General features: G+C 29.5%; 1 protein-coding gene and 2 long non-coding RNA genes across 11 annotated transcripts in view; 2 read left to right on the plus strand and 1 right to left on the minus strand.

Moving 5' to 3' along the window:
• Window positions 1-11: 11 nt before the first annotated feature.
• LOC100649984 lies at window positions 12-6,083 on the plus strand. Of its 3 annotated transcripts, none has more exons than XR_001099704.3 (3): window positions 12-125; window positions 2,899-3,011; window positions 5,551-6,083. It is a non-coding gene; the product is annotated as an uncharacterized LOC100649984 (long non-coding RNA). The 3 variants fall into 3 exon arrangements; XR_002308882.2 differs by having other exon boundaries at window positions 97-233; XR_007225465.1 differs by lacking the exon at window positions 12-125 and adding an exon at window positions 2,446-2,580.
• A 256-nt stretch (window positions 6,084-6,339) lies between these two features.
• The window catches only part of LOC100649484 (moesin/ezrin/radixin homolog 1), a 36,089-nt gene continuing 18,043 nt past the window's right edge, over window positions 6,340-24,385 (minus strand). For 2 of the 7 annotated variants that reach the window (XM_020868204.2, XM_012319862.3), the window contains 7 exons: window positions 11,881-12,003; window positions 10,845-11,117; window positions 10,437-10,766; window positions 10,056-10,298; window positions 9,808-9,983; window positions 9,504-9,720; window positions 6,340-9,420 (listed from right to left, as the gene is read on the minus strand). In XM_020868204.2, coding sequence (XP_020723863.1) covers window positions 9,256-9,420; window positions 9,504-9,720; window positions 9,808-9,983; window positions 10,056-10,298; window positions 10,437-10,766; window positions 10,845-11,117; window positions 11,881-12,003 — 1,527 coding nt within the window. In that variant the 3' untranslated portion in view covers window positions 6,340-9,255. Of the gene's footprint in view, window positions 9,421-9,503; window positions 9,721-9,807; window positions 9,984-10,055; window positions 10,299-10,436; window positions 10,767-10,844; window positions 11,118-11,880; window positions 12,004-18,647; window positions 18,682-20,596; window positions 22,055-24,385 lie in introns of those variants that run through there. The other 5 variants (XM_048409425.1, XM_048409424.1, XM_048409422.1 and 2 more) reach the window with 5 other exon arrangements.
• LOC105666975 lies at window positions 15,042-24,187 on the plus strand. The gene is made up of 2 exons (XR_007225466.1): window positions 15,042-15,536; window positions 23,050-24,187. It is a non-coding gene; the product is annotated as an uncharacterized LOC105666975 (long non-coding RNA).

Raw genomic sequence — 24,385 nt, forward strand, 5'->3', positions numbered from 1 at the left:
ATATCGTTTCAATTCAAGTATCGATGTTGAATATAACGATATACTCCAATATCGATACTGTCCAATGAAATAATTCACTTCTATTTTCTTCAGTTCTAAACAAACTAACCAAAAAATATTTAGCAGTAAGTGCAACACCCGTTTCATCTAAACGAAATCGATTAAATATATGGAGAACATTTACAATCATTGCTACTTTTAAGTTCGCTATCCAATGAAGAATGGCATATTAAGTAAAACTTTCTATAGTTTATATTTAATATCCTATACAATTTATGTTTATTGTACATTTAAAACATTCCATTTAAACAAACGGTGCAATTTTGCTCCTTTCTTGCTTTTTTTTTAGCTTTCTTATTCAAATATATTAATAATTCTCATACTACATCATTAAATTCTTAAATATATTAACGATATCAAATACATTAACACTCTGGGACCTGAGACGCGAATTCGCATTTTTCATACTTCGTACGGTATCTTACAAACATTTTTCTACTGTAAAAAAAACAGTACTTCTTTTTAGTACAGTTTTTCTATTGTAAATAAAACATTAAAAAAAAACAGTGGATGCTATAAACAAAAAGTTATGAAAGCGTTTTTATATTACATGCTTAAATAATACAAAATCGTTATCTATATATTACATCTATACATTACAAGGCTATATATTACAACACTGATTGCTTTAAATCTTTTTCAATCATTCCAAAAACATCAGAGAAATCAGGCTATATGCTTGTCAGAGCAGCCTGCCCCCGAGTGGTAACATTTCTACCTGAATTTATTTATATTAAACAGACTCAAATAATTTCTCATAGGCCATAAAATAAAATTTATATATTCATAAAGTTAATAAATATTGCAGATATGATTAGAAATTATCTAAAGTCAGAAGACCTGGATCACAAATAAAAAAAAATTGCATGGAAATAAATGTTTAAAAAAAATGTTATACTTTATCACAAATTGCATTTTTAGACAATTGGACTTTGTGTTAATGGCAGCCAGAAAATTTATTCCATCAACCTGTTTCGACAAAAAAGTTAAGGTTTTAATAACATCATTGTACAGATAAAGTTATAAAAATATAATTTAAATGTACTTTAGCTTTTTTGGAAATTCATTATCTTCTTCTTCTTCACCATCTTCTCGCAAAACCAGGAATGCGTAATTCAACTAAAATAATCATACAACAATGATACAACAACAGATTACGAATTACATAATTTTAAATGATTACCATTATAATGACAAACTTACATTTACATTTTTAGCTTTGCTTAAATATTGATGTTTGTTACATTTGTATTTATTGCTGCATAGAATTTTATTTTTGTTGTAATTGCACTGTTGTATCTGATACTGCAGTGATGCGCATGTACATTTTAAAATTCCTTCTTATCTGACATGAAAAGTGATTAACTTTTTGTACACTGAAAATAAAAATTATATTGTTACTTAGAATTAATTATATAAAGAATATCGTTTTTAATGTAAAGGCTAATGAATGCTTATCAAGAGATTTTATGCACAATTGCTAAATGGTGATAGATCTGGATCTTTTTCCATAATATTAGGATTCAAATTTTCCTTACTTTGTATTTTATCTGGAAACTGGAAAGTATGCAAAATTATAATTCAAATCTAGAGCTTCCTAAATATAAAATAAAAAAACAAAATTGATTATTGTTTAATTAAAGTATCAGGAACAACAGTCTTAATTCATTACTATCAATATTTTATTGACAGCTTACTTCGCTTTCATTTTATCTATCCTATTTCACATTAATATCTTTTGCCTTAATTTCGCTATTTTCTTTTCTAATCCTATACTCTTTTACAGCCATAAATAAATTTAGAAACTCGAAGAAATAACTCTAAGCTACTGGTTGTTATAAATGAATAAAATTTAAAAAATTATAATTTTTATATTTAATTAAACTTCTTACTTTGACATAAAATTGTTTTCTTCTATATTCTTTAGATCTTGCAACATTTTTCCTTTCCATCTAAAATGTTTTTATCTGCTGTGCTATGCTTTCTATTTCAATTCACAGATATTTAGAAAATTTTTGTATATGATAATAAATTTATTAATATTTTAGATTTCGTTGTACCCTTTAACTTAAAGCAAAATGAACTCTGACTGTTCTTCACAAACATCTGATCAACAATATTTTGAACTCTGTCATTACTTTTAGCTTGAAATGATTTATGTTCTTTGTGCTTACCATAAAAGTCATCTAAATTATGCAGACAGCATATAACTTGTGAATATTCAATCACTTCTGATTTATTTCCTACTCTACATGCCCTCTAAATGTACATCTCAATGTGTTTTATGTCTCATTTACATTAGGATTTAAAGGTATCTCAAATAAGATGTAAATAATTTGGAACACTAATATGAATTATAAGATATAATAAATTTTATGTTAACAATAATTTGCTACACTGATACAAACAATCATCAGTATTTTATCATTGCCGTGAAAAGAATTTTTTATAACAATTTGATCAGATCAATTGTCTTATATGGTACATGGTTATGTGGGGCGCTACTTTCACTTAGTTTAGGTATGACATTTCCCAAAGCTAATAAGTTTTGGTTGTTGCTGCCACTTTCCTTAAGTATATTTGCAAATATACATGCTCTCTTACCATTTTCTGGGCCAAGTCTAGAAAATGGAGTGTTTTACATTTGTTTATGCACAGAGTGAATATGTAATAATCCCTGCTTTGCTATGCATTAATTGCAATTGCCGTCTGTTTCACCACTCCCAGTTTGTAATCTAATATTGTAACATTGTATCGTGCAAAAAAGAAAACAAAATATAATGTATAGTTATATTATGTTACTTGTTAAAATAGTTCGTATTTACTTCATATTTCCAGGTTCAGCAGTTTAGGCCATGCATTGACAGGTCAGTCAGGGCCATGACTATGGACAAGGCCCCTCCATTAGTATAAGCTATAAACATAAGTGTTCAAGATCAAAGCAGTAAGCAGTAAGTACAAAATCAACATGTTTATATAAATCATTACAGAAATAATTTTTAATCCACATTTGGAACCTCTTTAAAAAGCATTCTCAGGGAACAGATATTTTAGAATATGTATAATAAAGTTCCATGAAAATAAGTTATTTTAGAACGTGTACTAAAAAAAATTCTATAAGATAAAGGAAAGTACAAAAACTATTAGCTATATATTTAAGAATTATTGAAATTGTTGAGAGCATAGTTAATTACAAGTCCGCCTTTTCTCATTATGTATGTACCACAACGAAGTAATTAAACAGATTTATCAAAATTAATAAATGTTAAAAAAAATCATATTTTTAAAAGATAAACATCTCATAACAGATGAACCAAGTATCAGTGGTTGTACATATATGATCTCTTACAGAAAAAGAAAAGACTGCATAACTTATGTAATTATTACATAAGATAGTAATTGGTTTTATTTGCCAGTCTTGGCCCTGCAGAAACAACTGGATACCCATAAGAAAATCGAAGTCAAGCTGTGTTAGGCACAGTTAGCTCATAATGGGTGATCAGGTGCTGTTGACATGAGAATGAGAAAATAGAGAGTGAGATATGAGAATTTGAAAAAAGAAGAATAAAGGAATGAGAAAAAGAAAAAGGGACCAAAAAGCCAAAGAAACATTTTCCATTGGGCAATATAGGCCAGTTAACATCTTGACAATAAGAGAAAACTTAAACCATAAAATCCATATAATGAATATAGACTATAATGGACAGGAAGATATATATAGATCAATATATTTGACAATATATACAATATATTTGACCATAACAGGTTCAAAAGAAAACTGGGTAATATCTGCAGAATTTATCTTATCTAAAGAAATTTAAAATATTAACAGTAAATAAGACCACTTCAAACGATGAAAGAGAAAAGATTATAAAAGAATTATCTTTCGTTTCTAAAAAACTCTGTCCTAATTTAGGTAAAACTGTGGAAATGACTACCCTCCGCGATTTCGATGATTTTTGTTTACATTATGGAAGTCGATATTTTGAACAACTTTTTCCTATACTGGATTAATATAGAACTGGAGGGGCTTAGTTTCTGAGATACTCATGAAAAATAACCAGTGCGGCTACAGTGAATCCAGTCTGTAGTTGTGCGTTTGTGGTAACATATACATCGGTATTAGTTGCCGGACGTCTTACGGCGGGCGGATAAAATGACCCCTAAACAAACCTAATTCTTATCTTTTGTTTATGGTTTACATAGGTTTCGGATAGAGGTCAATTTTTCCGATTAGCACATAAAGCAACGCCTAAGCCAAACCTAGTTTGTATCTTTTGTTTGTGGTTTATATAGGTATTATTATATTATTACATAGGTAACTTATTTCGGCTGTCATGCCATAAGCCGGCATATCTCAGAAACTAAACGTATCCAGCCCTTATATGTATAGTAAAAAATTGTTCGTAATGTCAAGTTTTACAACATAATTATAACAAATTATTTGTTTAAGAAAATATTTGTGCTTGTGGAATTTTTATGGAAAGAAACGTTCTTGTAATGGAACATAACGTAGGTACTCCGGAACACTTGCCGAGAGACTGAAATAATTCAGAGAACTTTTAGCTTCGATAACTTCCTAATGAATAAGTTTAGGGCATAGATATGTTAGTACTTTTATCTAGAGTACAAGAAACTGCGTCGATTGGTGCAGTTAAAGATATAGGTTTCCATTTTTAAAAAAAGGCCAGTTGCTTTTTCCAATGTACCAATGTACAAAAGTGCATAAAATTAGTTGCATATTATGCAGCGCCTGATACTATTTAACTTTCACTTATGACATTTTCTTCTATCCCTAACCATTTAGCAGATACAGCCTGTTCCAGTTGCATGGGACACGCTGTATATAAATACATAAATATCATGTTTATGTTCAATAACGTCCTGACCTTCATAACTGTTGATCTCAAAGAAAAACACAAAATAGCTTTGAACTATGAATTACCTATGAGAATATTATAAATAAATAGTAACACTATCTTTTTAATGGTATTACAACAATATTAAACAATTATTGCGGTTAAAGTGATATTTTGAACATGTTATTTATTTTTAATATTCACGTAGATAATTTACGGTTCAAAACTAGTTTGTCTTTCTCTGTGAAATCAACGGATAGGAAGGTCAGGATGTTATTGAATATTATTATACTTAATAAAAAAAATTAAATAGTATTATAATACGTAGATGTATGTTCATGTATTCTATTTATTAAATGTCTTTTATTAAAGAAACATATGAATAATATTATATTGTTAAATAACATCAATGTCTAATAGTTTAGTACTTTTATTTATCTTATAGAACCTTTTCTAATACGAATATAATATAATAATATTAAAATATCTGTTTTAGAATATGTGTTCCATAAGAACCCTTTTTAAAGAAGTTCTAAATGCGGATAAAAAATTATTTCTATAATGGTTACAGGAAAAGCCGAATTTCGTACTCACTTTGTAAATATGTATTGCTTCGAACTTAATACTTTAGTTTCAGGCTTATACTAATAGATGGATCTTGTCCACAGTCGTGTATAAAGGTCTGAAAATTCCGATGGTGGGGATAAGGCTCTTAAATATCGGGAGTTGTGCTTTACAAATCGGCGACTATGGCGCCTGAATCTTTACTTTCTTATTCAATAAAGACGTTAAGGAAAGATTTATACAATTGTATAATTAATATAATTAATATAGTTATATAAATTACTCTTTCTATTTATGAGAGAATTCAGAAATATTTAGACCACAAATAGAACTTACAAGTTGATTTACAATTTACGAATTTACAATTATCGGATATAAGATCAACTAAGATGAATTTATATTTAAATATATAAGTATTTACTAGCTCGAGGATATACGGAACAGAGATTAGGACGAGAGAAGATCGATTTGAAAAAACGGAAAGTGGCGAGGACGAGCAACCGAATAGGAAAAGCGGATCAATGTGAATGATATTAAGTTGACAAACATGTAAATGTATAGATAGTGTAGAAATAAATAAATAAGTATAAATAACTTCTAGAACACGTCTCTCCTTTTAGATCTTTAGGATAATAATATTCCCAATATCTTATTTCTACAGTAATAAGAAAAAAATTATATTGAAATAATGTAAATTATGGTAATTCGAAGTTATAAAAAAGTACTTTTATTTACTCCGAAATACGGAAAGAGATCAGATTCAAATAAGTATTATCCAATGTTTTATGTGTCCGAAAGTAATTAAGATCAGTTAAATTAAAAAAGAATGAATTAGGGTCAGAATATGTCTAACATGTATGATATGATTCTTTTATTTAAACAATATTTAACTTTTTCAGCAAAGTACAAGTGATTTTTATATATCCTCGCACTAACAAATTTTTTTCCAAATAAAATACAATGCTTATGCGTCCTTGTGGTCATATTTTATGTGTTTTATATATATTGTTTCAATTAATCAATAATACTGTTACAAAGATTTTTTCTCAATATAGAAATGGAACATTCGCATTTTGAACATTGTTGAAAATTTAGGAAATACCATCAAGCATTGGAAGTTACAAAAATTTGTTAATAACTAGAAATGCATATTCTCCTACCATGTTTTTACTCGCTTGGACATGTCGAAAAGAAAAATTATAACACCATGAAAATTTTAACATGATGTGCATCGTTAAATTAATTTTCCATAACCTCATGAAAGTATATAATAATATTTACATATGTAAAATGATGTCATTAAATTTTATGTCAGCTCAAAGATTTGATATAGCAGTTTACCAATTAAGTAATATGCGGAAATACATTAAAGATGATTTTATATTCATTACCTTCATAAGGAATATGAAAATCATTTAATGATCCACGTTAGGGTTATTCGTGGTCTTTTCATGTCACAATAAACACAATAAACAAAATACTGTAGTTTTAAATATACATAGTTGTATTTAAGTACATTACAGACATATGTATGTATATAGAAAAAATTTTTGTTTTGCAATCCAATAGTTTTATAAATCTTACAAGAAAGCGAAAAACCCCAACGTAAATAAAAAATCATTTTACAAATGTTTTTTGGAATGTTTCAAGAGCAGCTTTCTCACCAAACGTTTAACGACAAAAATATCCAGACGAGTTATTATGAAAATGGTATTTGTCTGTCTTTGAACTTTAGAGCGTTACATTGTACAAAATATGTATGTAGTTATTGCCATGTACATTCGACTTGTTTTGAGAGTACAAATACACGACGACTATAAAATCCTTTGCTTCAATTTTCATTTAATATTGTTTCAATAATAATAACGCTACTAGATTGTAAATATTAATAATATTTATAATATAATATAATAATACAATAATAATAATAATAATAGTAATAATAATAATAATATAACACTACTAATTTGTAAATTGTAGTATTAAATATTATCAAAAAATATCTATTGTTATTTTTCCTGTACTTTTCCTTTCGTGTTTACTGCAACATGTAATGATGATAATGCACAAAAGTATGAATTCCGATACAATGATCAGTTTTTAAACTTTCCCATCATTTTTCCTACTTCGTTATTGCAAAAAGTGTGTCACTTCACAACATCGCTCTTTGTTTGCATTCCGTCAAAAAATTGGCAGCATTTATAGGCTATATTTTCCCTCATTACAGTTTAATTAAATTTCATTGTCGCACCATATAATTTTCTTTAAAAAGAGAATTGTTTTAAAATTTTTATGTGGCGTACCAGACAGCCACATATAGTTCTCCTATCATCCAACCTTTCGTACGTATTATTTTTTATTATAACACTCTCGCTCACATTCACTCTTTCATACTTTCAAGAATCTTGATAGCTATCCTTTTTATAGGAACCGCGCAATTACCTTATGTTGAAGGTATGCAATACAAAGAGACGCGCGATATTCCTACATTTCTATATATTATATTACTGATTATTAATATCTAGTATTTCAATATACGTATATCAATAAAGGCCACGAGTGTGTTCAATATAAAATTACTAAACAGTAGTTGAAATTCGTTCGTACTAAAATAGTATGTATAATTTTGCAAAGTTTATATGACGTGCTTACATGTCTATATTTATTGTGAAGACGGATATCGTTGATTTCGTGTTACATAAATTAAGCGGTCGCTTGTACATTACAAACCTATTTCAGGTTAATATTTAGAGATTATTTATAACTCAGTAAAAAATAATGGTGACTCTTCCACACTGTTTTAAAATATTAATTCATCTATTACTCGGATTATATTTGTTACTGTAAATAGCAAAATGATACATCAGAATAAAACTGGAACCGATATGTATACATTAGTGTATAGCGACCGCTATTGACAAAAGTAATCTTAATTCATCAGCAGAAATAAGTGATGACGCAAATAAAAATACAATGTATTTCTCGGGCAAATCCTTATCAAGGACGGATAAGACGCAACATGATAAGAACCGCGACAAGAAAATAATCAGTGAAAAGAAGTCACATATGTGGCGTTACGCTTAGTGACCGACAGTAATACTTGGAAAAAAAATACTGATGCGCCGGCACTCAAAATCTTGTGTATAATGCTTGGACAAAAAATAAAACAGTATTCACAAATTATGTAACACATTTTCTTGATATTTTAGCAAAAAGAGATATCGTTAGAAAAAAAACAACATTAGCTAATAATATAGCTAAAATAACAAAGTTAGTATGAATTAACGTTAAATATTTTATAGCTAAAACAGCAAGAAAATCTATACTTGTTATGAAAAAATATATAAACATTTTGCTTTACGAAAAACTGCTTAACAGTGATCAACGTGGAAGCATACATGGAAGACGGCGCAAGTTGGTCGCTCGTCGCGTTCCTTGCCAATTGTGAGCTTTTTATTTTCTTTTGTCTTGAATTAACTGTACTCAGAGTATAGAATCGACTTTGAAAAATAGTAATACATATCATAAACTTTACATCGCTAGAAATTGGGAGCGACTTATACCTCGAAACATCTCCAAAAAAATATTATAAAATAATATATTTGAAGTTTTACAAATTGTCTTTGTATAGATCAATCAGAGAACCTGTGTACGCTTCTCATATACATATGTAAAATACGTGATTACTGAGTGTTCCATGTGTACACGATATTGAAAGAGAATTCAAAGGCAGGGTGAAATGGGCAGGCAAATAGGCAAATGCATATATAATTTACATGTTCTCAAATTGATCAACACGACGTTTAGTATTGCCTTTACGAATTTCACGAAGCGTTTTGTATTTATCGCGACCTTGTTTGACGTTTTCCCTATGGATTTTATCCATAACAGTTTCTTTTGACTCGTCGCGTGACTGTGCAAGATCTTGTTTCAATGCCTGAAATATATAATTATTATTCAAATACATCCACAAAAATTACTCAGGGTGCAATAAATTTATATACAAGCAAAGATCACTACCTTAAGTTGATCGTGAAGGCGTTCGTTTCTTTCTGCCAACGTACGTCGCTCCTCAACAGGATCAATTATCGATTCATCAGTTGCAAGATCTTTAGTAACATCACCATGAGAAACTTCGTCTTCTCCTTCCTCTTCACCTTCTTCATTTTCTTCAACATGATGATGATGCGGCGTTGTACTAGCTTGATATGCTCGATCGGCTTCTTCCTGCCTTAATCTATAGATACAGGTGTAGAATAGAATAGAGTTGATCCTTTTTCTCATATTTTAAATAGCGAATAGTTGCATAACAAAAATTACATACTTAGCAGCTTCAAATACTTCTTCTAGCCTCCTTGCTTCAGCATCCTTCGCCACTACCTCAGATTGTATACGTTGTATTTCTTCTTGCTTAGCTCGTATTTCTTGCTCAAGTTTAGCACGCTCAGCTGCTTCCATCTCATGTGAAAGTTCAAGTTTTTCCATCATAGCCGTAAGTTCCTTCGTATAGAAATAAGACACATAGAGACATATATTGTAGGAAAATTATATTTTATACTAAACTATACGTACTTTCTGACGATCCTCTAATTCCTCCTTCGCAGCTTGTAACTGTCTAAGATGTTCTTCTAAACGTCGGATCATTTCTTGAGCTTCGTTTAATTCAGCTTGCCGCCTGTCCATTTCTTCTGCCATATTTCGAAGTCGTTCTTCATATTCTTGTTGTTTTCTCTCAGCACGTTCTCTTGCAGCTATTTCTAACTGTAACTTTTCTCTCTGTTGTTGTTTTGCAATTTTCTCTTCTCTTGCTTGCGCCTTTAAATTATAAATGTTTATTTTGTGATTATAAACCCAATTCATTATCTATGAGATGATTAATTTTAAGATTCAGAAAGAGCAAAGAAACTAAACATAAGGAATGCATTATAAGCGAATACTCGCACAGAAACATACCTTCATTTGCTGTACATCAATTGTATCTGGTTTACGTCTACGCATGTAGAGTTCGTGATTACCCATACACAGTGCTAAAATTCGTTTATTGATCTTAACTCTAGTTGCAAAAAAGACGAAGTCTGGTGCCTTCTTATCAATTGGTTTAATTATAAATTTCTTCTCGTTAAATGAGATATTTCTTATCTCAGACCATGGAAAACCAATTTTTGGTGTCAATTTGTCATCTTTTTCGTAAATGTTCAAACCCAAAGCATCAACACCGAGCCACAGGTCTGTACCTTTTTTATTACGAATTTCGAAGTAATTCACTCCGTACATCTCCAAATCCTATGCAAAAAAGAAACGTATATATACAATATATTGATCAAATATTAAATTAATAAGAAGAAGCTATTAAATCATTACCTGCGCGATTTTTAGGTATTCCATCATAGCATCTTCACGTAACATACCACGATGTTCTTGCCACCAATTAGTGATGGAACTCTCCCATTCCTCCTTACTCATTTTATGTTGATCCACGACTCGTTGCGGTAACAAGCGGTCATTTATTAAAAAGCCGGCAGTATGTGTACCTTTTTGAAAATCTCCGTGTTTCGCTTGGACTGCGTAAGACGCTAACAATACAGATGTTTCTGGAGGACAGTAGATTTCATCCGTCAAAATAGCGTTCTTCACCTAAATGTAGTCCACATAATATAATAATATATATATTAGGTTCAACTTTTTTATTTCAATGTTAGTTGTCATGTTGTCATGTATAAATAATGTAAATATATCATATTCATATTATGATCATGTAGTATTCAGTATAGTTTTTCTAAACTCTGACCAATTTTCTGATTATTTTGTCGATTAAGGTCTATTTATATATCATCATTGTTGGAAGATAGAATTTTCAATATTTCTCTTGTTTGAAAAATTGTATCTTTGGATCAGATCGATGTTTAGTACAATTAAAAATCTCATTTTCATTGCAATCTTTAGTCTGATTTAAAACATATATGATGGTAATAAGCGTAAGCAGTGAGAATTCATGATAATAATAGTGATAAATTTTAGTCAACAAAAAAGTAAGGTAACTAATCAGATTTACATAGAACTATGCTAAATGTGCCCATGTATAATGCATTATATTATACGATTGCGTTCGCTTTGATCTATTTCGTAGATTATCTGAATGATAATATGCACTTATGTACTCAACCTTGTTACATTGTAATACAATTCTACTTATAATACCGAACAGTTTGCCCTCTATAACTAAAACTTGAAAGTAGTACATACGCACACACTCCTATGTATACATGCATACATACATAAGTACGCACATACATACAAAGCACATTTTGTATATTTACTTGTATAAAATTCAGTTTAAGTTTTATATTAATTAAGCATTTTTTTACTCTTTTTGATGAATACTACGTTCAGGCCATACCTGAAGATAAAAGAGACGCAGCGTGATATCTTGAATCAATTCCTCGGCAACGTCTTCGGGATAAAACTTGGCGCGAAATTTGAATTGCAGGGGAGTCTCTTTCTTGACTTCTTGGTTCATCACCTAAAACGTTCGTGAATCAATTAGGAACAAATATAAGAAGAAATTTCCACAAGAAACATAAACGTAGAAAATTCGATAAATAAATAACAAACTGAAATCATCCCATCGTTTGAAAACGTGCAATGCAGTGTGTTTCTCATCGGTATACATGATGGAATATAGTGACGTTGCATGCAACATAAAGGATGATAAAAATCCTATGATTAGAATACGGATTTTTATGCTTTTATGGGAGACTTAAAGATACAAAAATGTGTAGAAAATACAATACATAACGTGTAAAAATCTATAAAATAATATAAGATCATTCTATAAGTAATATCGTGTTTATATGTAATAAACATTTTTAAAAATGTACCAATTTTATTATATTCATTAATAAATAATGTAAATATATCTACTGTTTTCTCGAACTACGTCAAACATTTTTTAATTGCTCTTTGGGAAAATTTCATGATATCGATACAAAATATTTAGTAGCTGTTTCAAAGTTAAATTTATTTGTTTTGCATTTACCCGATGAAATAGAATTCCTTCCAATCGAAAAGTACATACTTAAATTCGTTAATAGTTACAATTTTCTTTTATATTAGTAATTCAAAATTTTCTATTAGTAATTCAAAATGAAACATGACGTTACTTATGAAATGGAATAAATGTTTACCCAGGTCCTTCCCTTTTATTATATTCATGAAGATATGTGTTTACATAAATATCCATAGTCTACTTATGACATAATTATAATAGATGACGAAAACGCTAACGTAATAGCACGGCAAGTGGTTGATACTATCTTTTTATCGTATTACAGGTAAGCAGTATGACTTGCGACAAAATAATACGGATATTAAGATATCTAGTTTACCAACTCTCACTTTTGAGATCGATATATTTATTTATTATAGTCCGGAATAGGTAACTCTTATCCGAATATTAATTTAACGTTAATTTAACGACTTTGTATGAAGAAAATATGTGGTATGTGTGAAATTTCTTTTTTATTACTCGTTCAAAGATACAAATGCGATAGAGATTGTTGGAGATATTTCATTAATGGAGAATGGTCATAACGTTGACGCTTTGATTGACACGATTATCTGTAGCCGCATAGGTATGTGAATATCTTATCTCAACGTGTAAAAGAAAAATAAGAATTGTACAATGAAAGGCAATGAGTAACACATATGCTTCTCGAACTGCCAACTGACATTAAATATTAACAAAAACTAGAAAATGTATAACATTGTTCACGTGAATTTCAGTTATTCGTTCTTAAACAATCATAGAATTCGTTATCTATATTGTTCGATTCGTTACATTTTCTGGTTCTAAGTATGTTGGGCTCTGTATAAGTACTATCTTTATTTATATTTTAACTGGGGCCCATTATTTTGATTCATGTTATTGATTAATGTGCGAACATCATAATTGTTTTAAAAATACATTCTTACTGAATATTTGCGTTATTAAAAAAAAGTGAAAGTATAAGTAACAAATTTAGAAAAGATACGTCAGAATAAATACCTTTAACTTTAACGAGATTCCTCACAGACTTTGAAGGTAACAAATGTCATTTAATCAAAGTGTCTCCGTTACAATTTATCCTACATATGCGCATTTCTTACAATGAGTACCATTCGATTATATGTAGGTGAAACGTTTATGAAACACAATATCATGTCTGAATAAAATAAAACAAACGCTTTTACTTTAAATTGAAAGAATGATTTAAAAAGAAAACAAACAAAATACAACGACTTTTAATTATAAAAATAAGTAACTGATGCTGTCAAACAATATATTTGAATATTTGTAGCTCATAATACAAAATATTGTAGACTTATTATAATTATGTATTTCAATATCAACTAAATTGCCTTTATAAAAAATTTAAAAATGCGAAAGAAGAAAGGAAAGGGAAATGAATAATTGTATTTAAAATGAAAAAACTTAAGCACAAATTGAAAATGAGACAATCCTGTTAAAAGCGTTGTTAATGAATGTCGTTTAAAATCGTTAAGTAATATTATCCACATCTTTGTATTGACGATGAAAATCGAGTTTGATTAAAATAATTATTGTAATACTTGACAAATTCACTTTGAAGTGGGATTTATCTGTCAATAATCAATAAGCACGAAGACACTCGTTATTTAACTGGTAAAGCGGAAACAGTTAGCTACAATTAAAGAAAGTAATGGAACAGGTAAATCTATACCAATATTGATATTATATTAATTTTTAATAAAAATGTACATTTTAATATCAACATTAAATTCATTGTATCTACAACTTATAAAAAGGGCTGCACGTTTTAATTAAAATTAAAAAATCCAACAAACAGATACAATGATGTCAGAATATTAAAACGATTCAATTGAATCAAACTTATAATCGATTCTCATTCAATATTGTTATTTGACGTTCGTAATTTTTACAAACAAATTTTACGACGACTATACAAACATTTTATAAAGGTAAAACATTGTCGCAAACTTTAAGATCCGTTATAGATGCGATAATATACAATTATATCTTTGATATCTATAAATCCTTTAGATATTTATATTCTACAGATACATTGCTAGTATATCTTTCCTTTTTCATTTTTATACAGACATATTTTACTTTTTTTCGGATACATTTGATATAAAAGATATATTTATTATTCTACGTTTCTATTAAAAGATCTGTCTCATAGTGGAATCATCCACTTGTATGCCTACTTTTAACGCAAAATGTAACAAGTTACTTCTTTGAATTTTAAAAACCAAACAAATTGAAGTTGTATTTTTGGATTTAGAAAATTTTAAAGTTTTAAAAAAAGAGAATAAAAATTCATGAATGTTGCGTATCTATAAAAATTTGAGTAAACCTGACAAATAATTAGGAAATTATTGAAATCTTTAAGAATTATTATATTACTTGAAATAATACCTAGTACACGTATTATATTTATTATTACACATATTATATTCTGTACATAGTTTCGTTCGAATAGAATAGAATGCTCTTTACTAGTCGATCTGATCGAAACATTAAAATTTTTCTATTTCGAAACTCGCATTAGTATGTAAATGAGGAATAATTATAGGAGTTGGCAGTAAAGCGAGTAAACAGACACGGTCTCCAGTCATGCTCGATTCTCGTAACTGCTCGTAACACACGCTCGAGCGTAGGGAATGCGGAACCGCATCCGCTTGGGGCTTATGTTAGACAGTTCATATACGGAAGTGTCAATCGAATCTGTAGACACGGTCGCCTTGACCGCGGCTGACGTCGCGGTTCAATGTCGGTGTAACGCGACTTTTTTTATTATTATTACTAATATTGCTGCGCGGTTGCATAATTTCACGGATAGGAACAAGGAACTGGCAAACAACAGGAGGAAGAAAAAGAAACAACATGATGGACATTGAGAAGTGCGTGGAAATTGCAGGTATAAGCGTGCAGCAAACTTTGAGAGGAATTATCGATGATAACATGTTGTTAATTCTTTAAATCAGTGATGGCCCCTGTTGTGCTGATAAGAAGTAAGTAGTGAAATTGGAAATAAAGGTAAAATATAAAAATAGAAAACACGAATATTATAGTTAATATAGAGGAAACTGTATTTCGTTATATATATTAATTAGCGATTTCTTATTATTGTATGATACACTACTATAATGCTATAAGTGTTTAACGAAATTATACCAACTGTTATACTTTTATCTTTACCATTAGTTATTTACTTTATCGACTAATAACTGAATAGAAAAATTCTTTTCATTACTGATTTCATTAGGTTGGTAAAAAAGAAACGAATTAAGCCTTTCCTTACGAGGTATGACTATGGAAAATTCAATCGAATTGAAATATAAATGTAATTTTGCAAATTTTTATTCGTTTCTACGTGTTGTTACTTTTTTAAACGCTTTGGGAATTTTTCGAAACTTCTTGGAAAAATTTTGTTATGAAAGTAGTGTTGTTACAACTATGTTACAATAATCGAGATTTTTATATAATTCGATAATCCAAAAATTTCTTCATACTGCGATTAATTTATAAATTAATAGGAAAAACACGTACGTTGCAACGTTATTATGAATATCTTTTTATGAAAGTATAAATGGAACAATGATTATAGATGCGGATACCGATTAACTATTTATTTTCCACCAACCTAATAATTACGTCTACCGTAGTTAATCATTAAATGCATTTCCTTATAATATTGTGACACATCATTTACTTCTGCACAGCTTTACCGTTGCTCTTAAATATAAAACATATGATCATAGAGTTATGGCAGTGTTATATCTAGAAACTATTTATTAAAATATTTAATACTGATTTCATAACACATATATGTATTTAAAAAATATTCCTTTCTCTGTGAGAGTCGCGTGTGTATTGTTAATTTATTAAGAACAAAGTAAGGAAATACGTAATGTAAATTTTTGTAACGTTATTACAAAATATAAAGATATAGTAATACAATGCTCATATATAAAACATACATATCCAATTATTGGAACATCAGAAATGCATGAAAATATTAGATACTCTAAAATCTGCAGTAAATGAAAAACTCTACTAATTAAACAAACAAACTAAACGAAAGAAAGAAAATGTCCACGATTTAAGAAATATAGTTCATCATGGTACTGTAAATAGTTAAATTTCAACCAAATTCAATAAAATTGTAGATATCTAGATAGAGAAAAAAAATGCAGTGAAAAAGCATCGAACAAATTCATAGAATTCCCTTTCATAACTACAATTTTACGAAGCGAATTTAATAATGCAAATTGACTGAACAAAGATTACAAATGAAATATTACATTAACGGAATATTGGAATCCTTGATGAATTAAGGAAATAAAAACTAGCAGAAATTTAATTTAAAAAGTGTTTCCCAATACGCTCGACTTCTTCGTAATGGTAATTTAAAACTTTATAGATAATGATTATCGTTAAAAATGCATTTATTAAACATCAATATTATCATAGTCATATATTTACGTACGTTAGAAGAAAATTCTAATTAATACGATAAATATTAAATGACGATATTAGAAAAGGCATATTTAAAAAAATTCACTCAAAATTCATATACAAGTATACATATGTGCTGATTATACTCTTTCAAAGATTGAAATTTACATAGCACTTCACGTAATTTTTTCAACGATTGATTTTTGCAATGATTAATATTATGTGAATTGCACAATAGTTCATTCTATGGAAAATATGTAGCTAAATATTTCTTTTTTATAAATCAATGTTATTAACTACATTCTCGCTATATTCAATGGATTCATTGGCAAAATAATCGGAACATAACTCTGCATATGCCTATAATGTTTGCAATTCTTAAGAGATGGAAATATAAGACTACAAAAATATAAAAGTAACATAATAACTATCAAAGATCGTAAAAGAAACAACCATTTTTCGTTTAAAAAGAAAAGAATTCAACTACACTGATAGTTTAGTTCTAGCGATTATAAAAGATCTATGGTAATATCCTTGTAATGTGTAATGTAATAGTATTTTTCATTTATTGTTACATTCAGAATAACAGACAATTACTAAGCGACAAGATTAAACATTATCGTGTCCTATATCTGTACATACAAGATAACTATAATAAATGTGCAAATCATTTTGAATTGTTATAACGAAAATAAACTGATTTTGATATAGAAAAAAAAATGCATTTAAAGATTAACAAACACTGTTAATTATTTAATAAGACTTACTAATTATATTAATTATCCCTGTTGGAATTAAATAACACAGATAGAATAAATAATAAAACTGGGCGATAATTATAATCACTCAAGATAGTTTGTTCGAATGAAAAGTAAGAAGCATGTGTTAATTCTTAAGAAAATGAACGTTCGTCTAGTAATTTGCCACAGCAATTGTCAATTGGTAGGCCATGGTCATTTATTTTCCGTTCGATGACACTAACAAACTCTCGAAGTGAATGCGTGATGGGAAAAGCAGCAAATTGCATTGTTTAACCTGCATTAGTATATACACATAAGGCGTTTTTTTAAGCGCCAAGATATCGATCCTCGATCAATTATTATCAACTGTTTCTAGAAATTCATATGAATCTATGAACTAAATGTATGTGTTTGCAATTGATCAATTTGTTTCAATCCACGACTAACTTTGTTAATTTACCGTTGAACAAGTCTCACATACATATCGATATCGATATGTATCTCTTAACAAGGAAAAATTTACTTTTTACTTTGCTCGTCATACATATATAAACTCCGTAACGTACATTATACACAAACGCAGTCTTTTATACGCGAAAAATAGGAGCAATTAAATCTTACTCGGTTAAAATAATGCGAGTACAATTTGGCAAGGCAGAGTTTGCTTCGGGGAATAAAATAAATGGATTAAATAAGCAGGGATTGTTTATCAATATCGAGCAATCTCCCGAAAACGTGTTACACTCGAAAAGCTTTTCTCCATTCCAAAATGCTAAGACGTTAATGTTTTTATGTTATTGTGTAATACGGAAGTTCGGTGAAACACCAGGTTATCACTTAGTTCGAGGATTTTAATCTAGGCGCTGGGACAATTATCTTTCGGTTCGCGTCTACGGGTTTAGAAAACTTTAATTGCGGTCTTACGTGCCAGAATTTTCGAAGGCCACACGGAACCACCTGCAATTATTTGCCAATATTGTCAAATACTGCTCTTGTCTTGCGATTTCGCTGACGTCGAAAATGAAATCGATAAAGGACAGTTCGAGATTGTTTGATAATTAGAACGGAATAATGAGACATCGATTTAACTTACCGTTAGTCGTCCTCAATTATTATAAATAAGATATTTCCTATAGCTGCTTAATAATATTTCTTGCTCACGTAAAATTACATATCTCGTTAATTTCAATTTTACGATTCGAATGACCTTTAATTTCAGTTTTTACAGTTTCATTTGTAGGAACACAAAGAACAAAAAACTTTCAGAAATTACAATTTTACCTTCGTCCTAAATCGATTCATTATCGACAAAGTAGGTATATATTGCCATTAGAACAACTAAAAAATTACTATATAATATAATATAATATAATATAATATAATATAATATAATATAATATAATATAATATAATATAATATAATATAGTATAATATAGTTCTTTATATATAATTAACACGTCAAACTTTGTGAAAAGATGTTTGCACGAGGCGTCAGGGAAACCGTCATTATTAATCAAGATACTAACTTAATCCTAGAACTATAGAGTAGCTCACACAAGTATTGCAACATCCGTAGAAACTTTTGTGTGTGTTTCTATGCCTAACAATAAGTGTCCAGATACTTTGGACAGCCACTTGGTATTACAATTGTAAGTATGTTTCTCCGCTATTTAGTGTTCCAGCATTATATTATTATTATTCGAATCGTTTAAATGTAAATCCATAATTATCTCGCTGTGAATTTCTAATCGTTTCAATGTAAATTCATAATCATTACAATGTGAATTCAGAATCATTTAAATGTAAATTCATAATCGTTTAAATGTAAATTCATAATCGTTCAATCTTCAATTTGAAGCAAGCTGTACGCTAACTACGAAAAGTAACTGTATAATAGTGTCGTTATGAATTGTTTCGATATACGCGTATGCTTTCCAAAACATGCCGCTCCGATCTGAAGCGAAATACGCTGTTGTGCGATAGACGTTAGAAACGTGCTGCAAGGACATCGATAAATCACACTAGTCATGATTTAAAAACGTTATGCTGTAATACCGTGAAATTATAACAAAAGTACGTGTAAATAACTAATTACTCCATGTCATTACAATATACGGTAAATGACAATACGTGGATGATGCTGCTCCTCTGCAGTCGTCCTATCGAGTATAAGTGTACAAACAAATTAGAAACAACGAACGTCGTAAAGCGTAAGGGTGCCGATTAAAAACAGGAAACCGATGTTCCACTAATGATTACACTGGTTAACAGCTGGAATCTATTCTAGATCTAGTTCTAATTTTGGTGTACCTTGTTATGTCTCTAATCGAGAAATTTAAGCGATAAACGATATAAATACCGAAAAATAAAGAAACTCCCGTTGCTCATTTCGGACAAAATAAAACATAATTTGGAATTTTATTCTTCAAATTCAAATAAGATTTATTACACCGCAACTACTTGAAAAATAAAAAACTCCTTGCAAATCTGAAGCATTCAATTCTTTACATGAAAAGCTAACTTTCATATTCGTACATATCAGTGATGGTTTATTATTTATCTCATAGCAAAATTTAATTCAGTTGAATTCTGTATTTAAAGATTTCCCGATATTAATGAAAAATTGCATAACCCAAGTATGACACTGTGAAACAAATTTATTATTTTACTACATAGTTAAACGCGAATCGCTTGAGGACTTAATACGACGATCACGATTAAGTAACATTTATGATTGTTCGTGCATCGTATAAGTATAAATGTAAAACGAGTGATCTTGAACTTATAATTAACAATGCCCTCGTACGAGTATAATTTGAAAACATAATGTACAACATAATTTATTACGTTGATTAAACTCGTGGTAACTTACCCTAGACAAGAACGGAAGTAGTCCACTCTTCCAGTTGTTAGTATTGCGGTTGGCATGCGTTCAAAGAATGAAAATACGATAAAGTTTAAGTATACGAACAAGCTGCTTGAATTATCGGTCACATGCTTGTCTTTAAAATTAATGTGTAACACATATCAACCTCGTCGTATAAGTAAATGAAACAATGGTTAGACGAGTAAATAGAAGATTATAGAAGAACACATTAATTTCAAAGATTGTCCGTGCGCTTGGAATCATCCTTGTGGAGGATAAAACACCAAAGCTGCCTGCTACATATATTTATTAACCACGTAATGCACATACCCGTGATATATATGTACATACATACAGCATCGTGAGTAATTACAGACTCAAACATATTTTCTGCATTATCTCTTCAATATTTCTAGGAAACCACTAATCATGCCTAGATATGTTAAGTGAAATTATCTTTGTAAAAGGGAAATTCAACGCTATAGAATATACTAGGAGATGGTACGTGGCAAATTATTGTCTTTCGTAACTAAAATAGAAAACGAAAACACAATTTTTCAACGAGACAATGCACCTATTTATACAGCCGCCGCTATAAAAATTCAAGATTTCGGACTAGAATTATTATCTGTGGCCAGTATTGAGTTCTGATCTGAACCCGATCGAGAACCTGTGGAGAATTCCAGCGAGAAAAGTTTACGACTAGGACAAGCTACCTCTAGAAAATATCGTGGAACTTAAAAAAAGAATAAAATCCGTGTGGGCTGATATTCAAGGCGTTACTTTAAATAAGTTAAAGGATAAAGTATCTAACAGATTAATAGAAATAATAAAAAATAAACGAAAATCCACTAAATACCGAACGAAGACGTAACAAAATTAACATTAAGTTTATATTTCTTCACAGCTAAAAACACAGTTTTAAGAGAAAATTTCATTTTTCCCACACTTCGAGAGGAGAAATTTTTTGTTTATTGTATTTTCAATTTTCTTTTTTACATGAAAAATCTAAAAATGGAATTGAGTTTATAATTATCCACGGCATTGTACATTACGGGCATATCTCGCAAATTTGCTCGTTTTAACCACTCATCTTTAGGAATTTGGGATATGGCATCTTATACTAAAATATACAGCCTACTATTTTAACAATTTCTAAAGTAATAAGACTTATCCTAAATCTCCAGTTTTATCGTGTGTTCTTCATTACTCGATATCAATTAACACCTATTAAGTAAACATTCATCACCTATTAGGTAAACATATAACTTTTCTTCAAGACGGAATCTCTTGTAATGGAAAAGTTTCATCATGCATTTTCCATTATTTTTGCAGATCCACAGTGCTATAGTTATATATTTCATGAAGATATAAATTAAATATAAGTTAAACTAAAAGAGGCTTACGTTAAGGTTAAGCAATTATGCTGAGATTCTTTGATCTTGCCATCAAATGATCAGATTTCTAGGAAAAATAATACCTCAATTACTAATGTTTTGCAAACAAAATGTCGACGAAACTAATTCGTCAATAACCTGAAAGTGAAGAAAAACAGTTTAGATTTTAGACTGCTATTGTGTAGCACAGAGCTACTAAGCTGATATACAAGGTGGTCTAAAAATCTACACAATTCTTCAGACACTTGCGATAGTCGGCAAAAAATGTTTTGAACAAAAGTTTATCAGCTTTCGATCTACTACAAATTGCAATATTATGAATTACAAAAAAAAATTTCACTTCGATGAAAAATCTTCGATCAAAAATCACCTTTATATTTTTAAATGGAACAATACATTTCTTTATGCTCCGTTCAATGCATTTTTTAATTCTCTACAGGAAGGTATTGAGGTACTTGAGTTGAAAAATGATTATTTTTAAAAATATGTTAGCTTTAATGTCGTAAAACTTGTATAAAAGAGCAGGAAAACAAGTACTACTTTATCTTTCCTTGACTTTCATACGATAAATTTTACAACATTAAAGCTACAATATCTTGTAAACTAATCATTTTTCAATCCAAATATCTTAATATTTCCCTGCAGGGAATTGAAGAATAATAGTATATAAAAAGATCTATCATTCCATTAAAAAAATAGAGGCGACCTGAACTTCTCATGGGAGCAAAATCTTTTTTAAGTCCTTAACATTGCAATTCGTAGTCGATCGAAAGCTGATTAACTTTTGTTCAAAACATTTTTTGCCCAATTGTTATCGGAAGAGCCTGAAAGATCGTGAGGACTGCTGATTTTTAGACCACCCTGTATATATACATCGTCTTAAAACTATACTTAAAAATGTTTAAGTCACTGCATAGTAACGCGTTAGGCTTCAGTTTAGTTTAATTTCCATTAAAATAATAAATTCTTTACGTATATATTTCACATAGATGTTTCATTATATACCTACTTATTATTTATAATTATATTTATGCTTTTCATATATCTAATTTTCTTCCGCAGTTCTTCATCAAGTTGACTAGCCGTGATGAGATATAACCACTGACGCAAATAGAAAGCAAAAAGCAGAATATGCGTATCGAATAAGAAAATGTACTACTATATATCATAGGTCAGTTTTTTATTTAGAATTAAATTTTTATATACATCAACAGATTTAGTGGATTTAATAAATTTTCAATAATCAACGTTCCTGCCAAATGAGTGCAAACAATGAAAACAATATTTAACGAACGAATGTCTCTATAACGATGAAAAAGACTGCTGTTTTGATGTAAGTCACGACATTAAGGAATGCTGATACGATACTTTAGGGTAGGAGAGAAGATTGAAACACAAGACATGTGCATAATCTCACGTTACAGATGAGGTGTATCTATTATTAAATGTATAATAAATTTTTCTTGAAGGCATAAGACGAAACACAGAAAATATTAAGAATAATGATACAACTATAAATATCATGCCTACAAATTCTTTCTGTGATACGACTAATTCAATACTTTGATTTTTCATTTTTCGTCTGTTTCCATTTTTTTTTTTTTTTTTTTTTTTTTTGCAATTTCTGTTACGTCGCGTCTCGACATTACCGTATCCTTATAATTCTATACCTTTCTAGTCTCTCCTACGCTGATTTTCTTTGTTTCGATAACGTTAGAGATCAATAAGAATTCGAAAACTGTTTATTCTTATGGAATTAAATAAATAAGCAGCTTGCATAAATGTCTAAATAGATATTCCCAGTGGAACGCAATTGCGAAATACGCAACATTTTCCCCGTTGATTCATACTCTGCTCGTTGTTACTATTTATACGAGATGAGTCAATAACAGGAACACAAAGAAAGGATATTTTCACTTGGTAAAATGAATAAAAGTGATAAAGAAGCAACATTTTCGTGGGAAATTGTAATAATTATAATAAATACATTTTATGTACCTAGTAAAAGAAAGAATCTAGCTCGAACCTTGTGTCACATATTCTAGGATATATGTATTATCTATGCATGCCTATAAAAATAGGAAAAAAAAATATTTCTGATAGATTAAATGGGGAAAAAGTTAGATTAATTGCAGTCTATGCAAGAATATACGTATGTAATAATAGAGTGATAATACAGAACAGTCGATATGTGGAAATTCTGGATTATCAAAAATGTCCTTCCAGTGCAGACCGATCCCATAGTATAAGTAGCAACAAAGAAGATAAAAAAAAATGATGTATCGAAGAAACGCGAATGAGGTTGGCTGCACAGTTGCGGATGGAACAATGTTTGCCAATCTAATGGAACCTGCAACGTGTTACGTAATGATCGACAGTTCGCAAGTAAGAGAACGCG

This window comes from Bombus terrestris, chromosome 10, assembly GCF_910591885.1.
Source record: "Bombus terrestris chromosome 10, iyBomTerr1.2, whole genome shotgun sequence".
Classification (NCBI taxonomy): domain Eukaryota; kingdom Metazoa; phylum Arthropoda; class Insecta; order Hymenoptera; family Apidae; genus Bombus; species Bombus terrestris.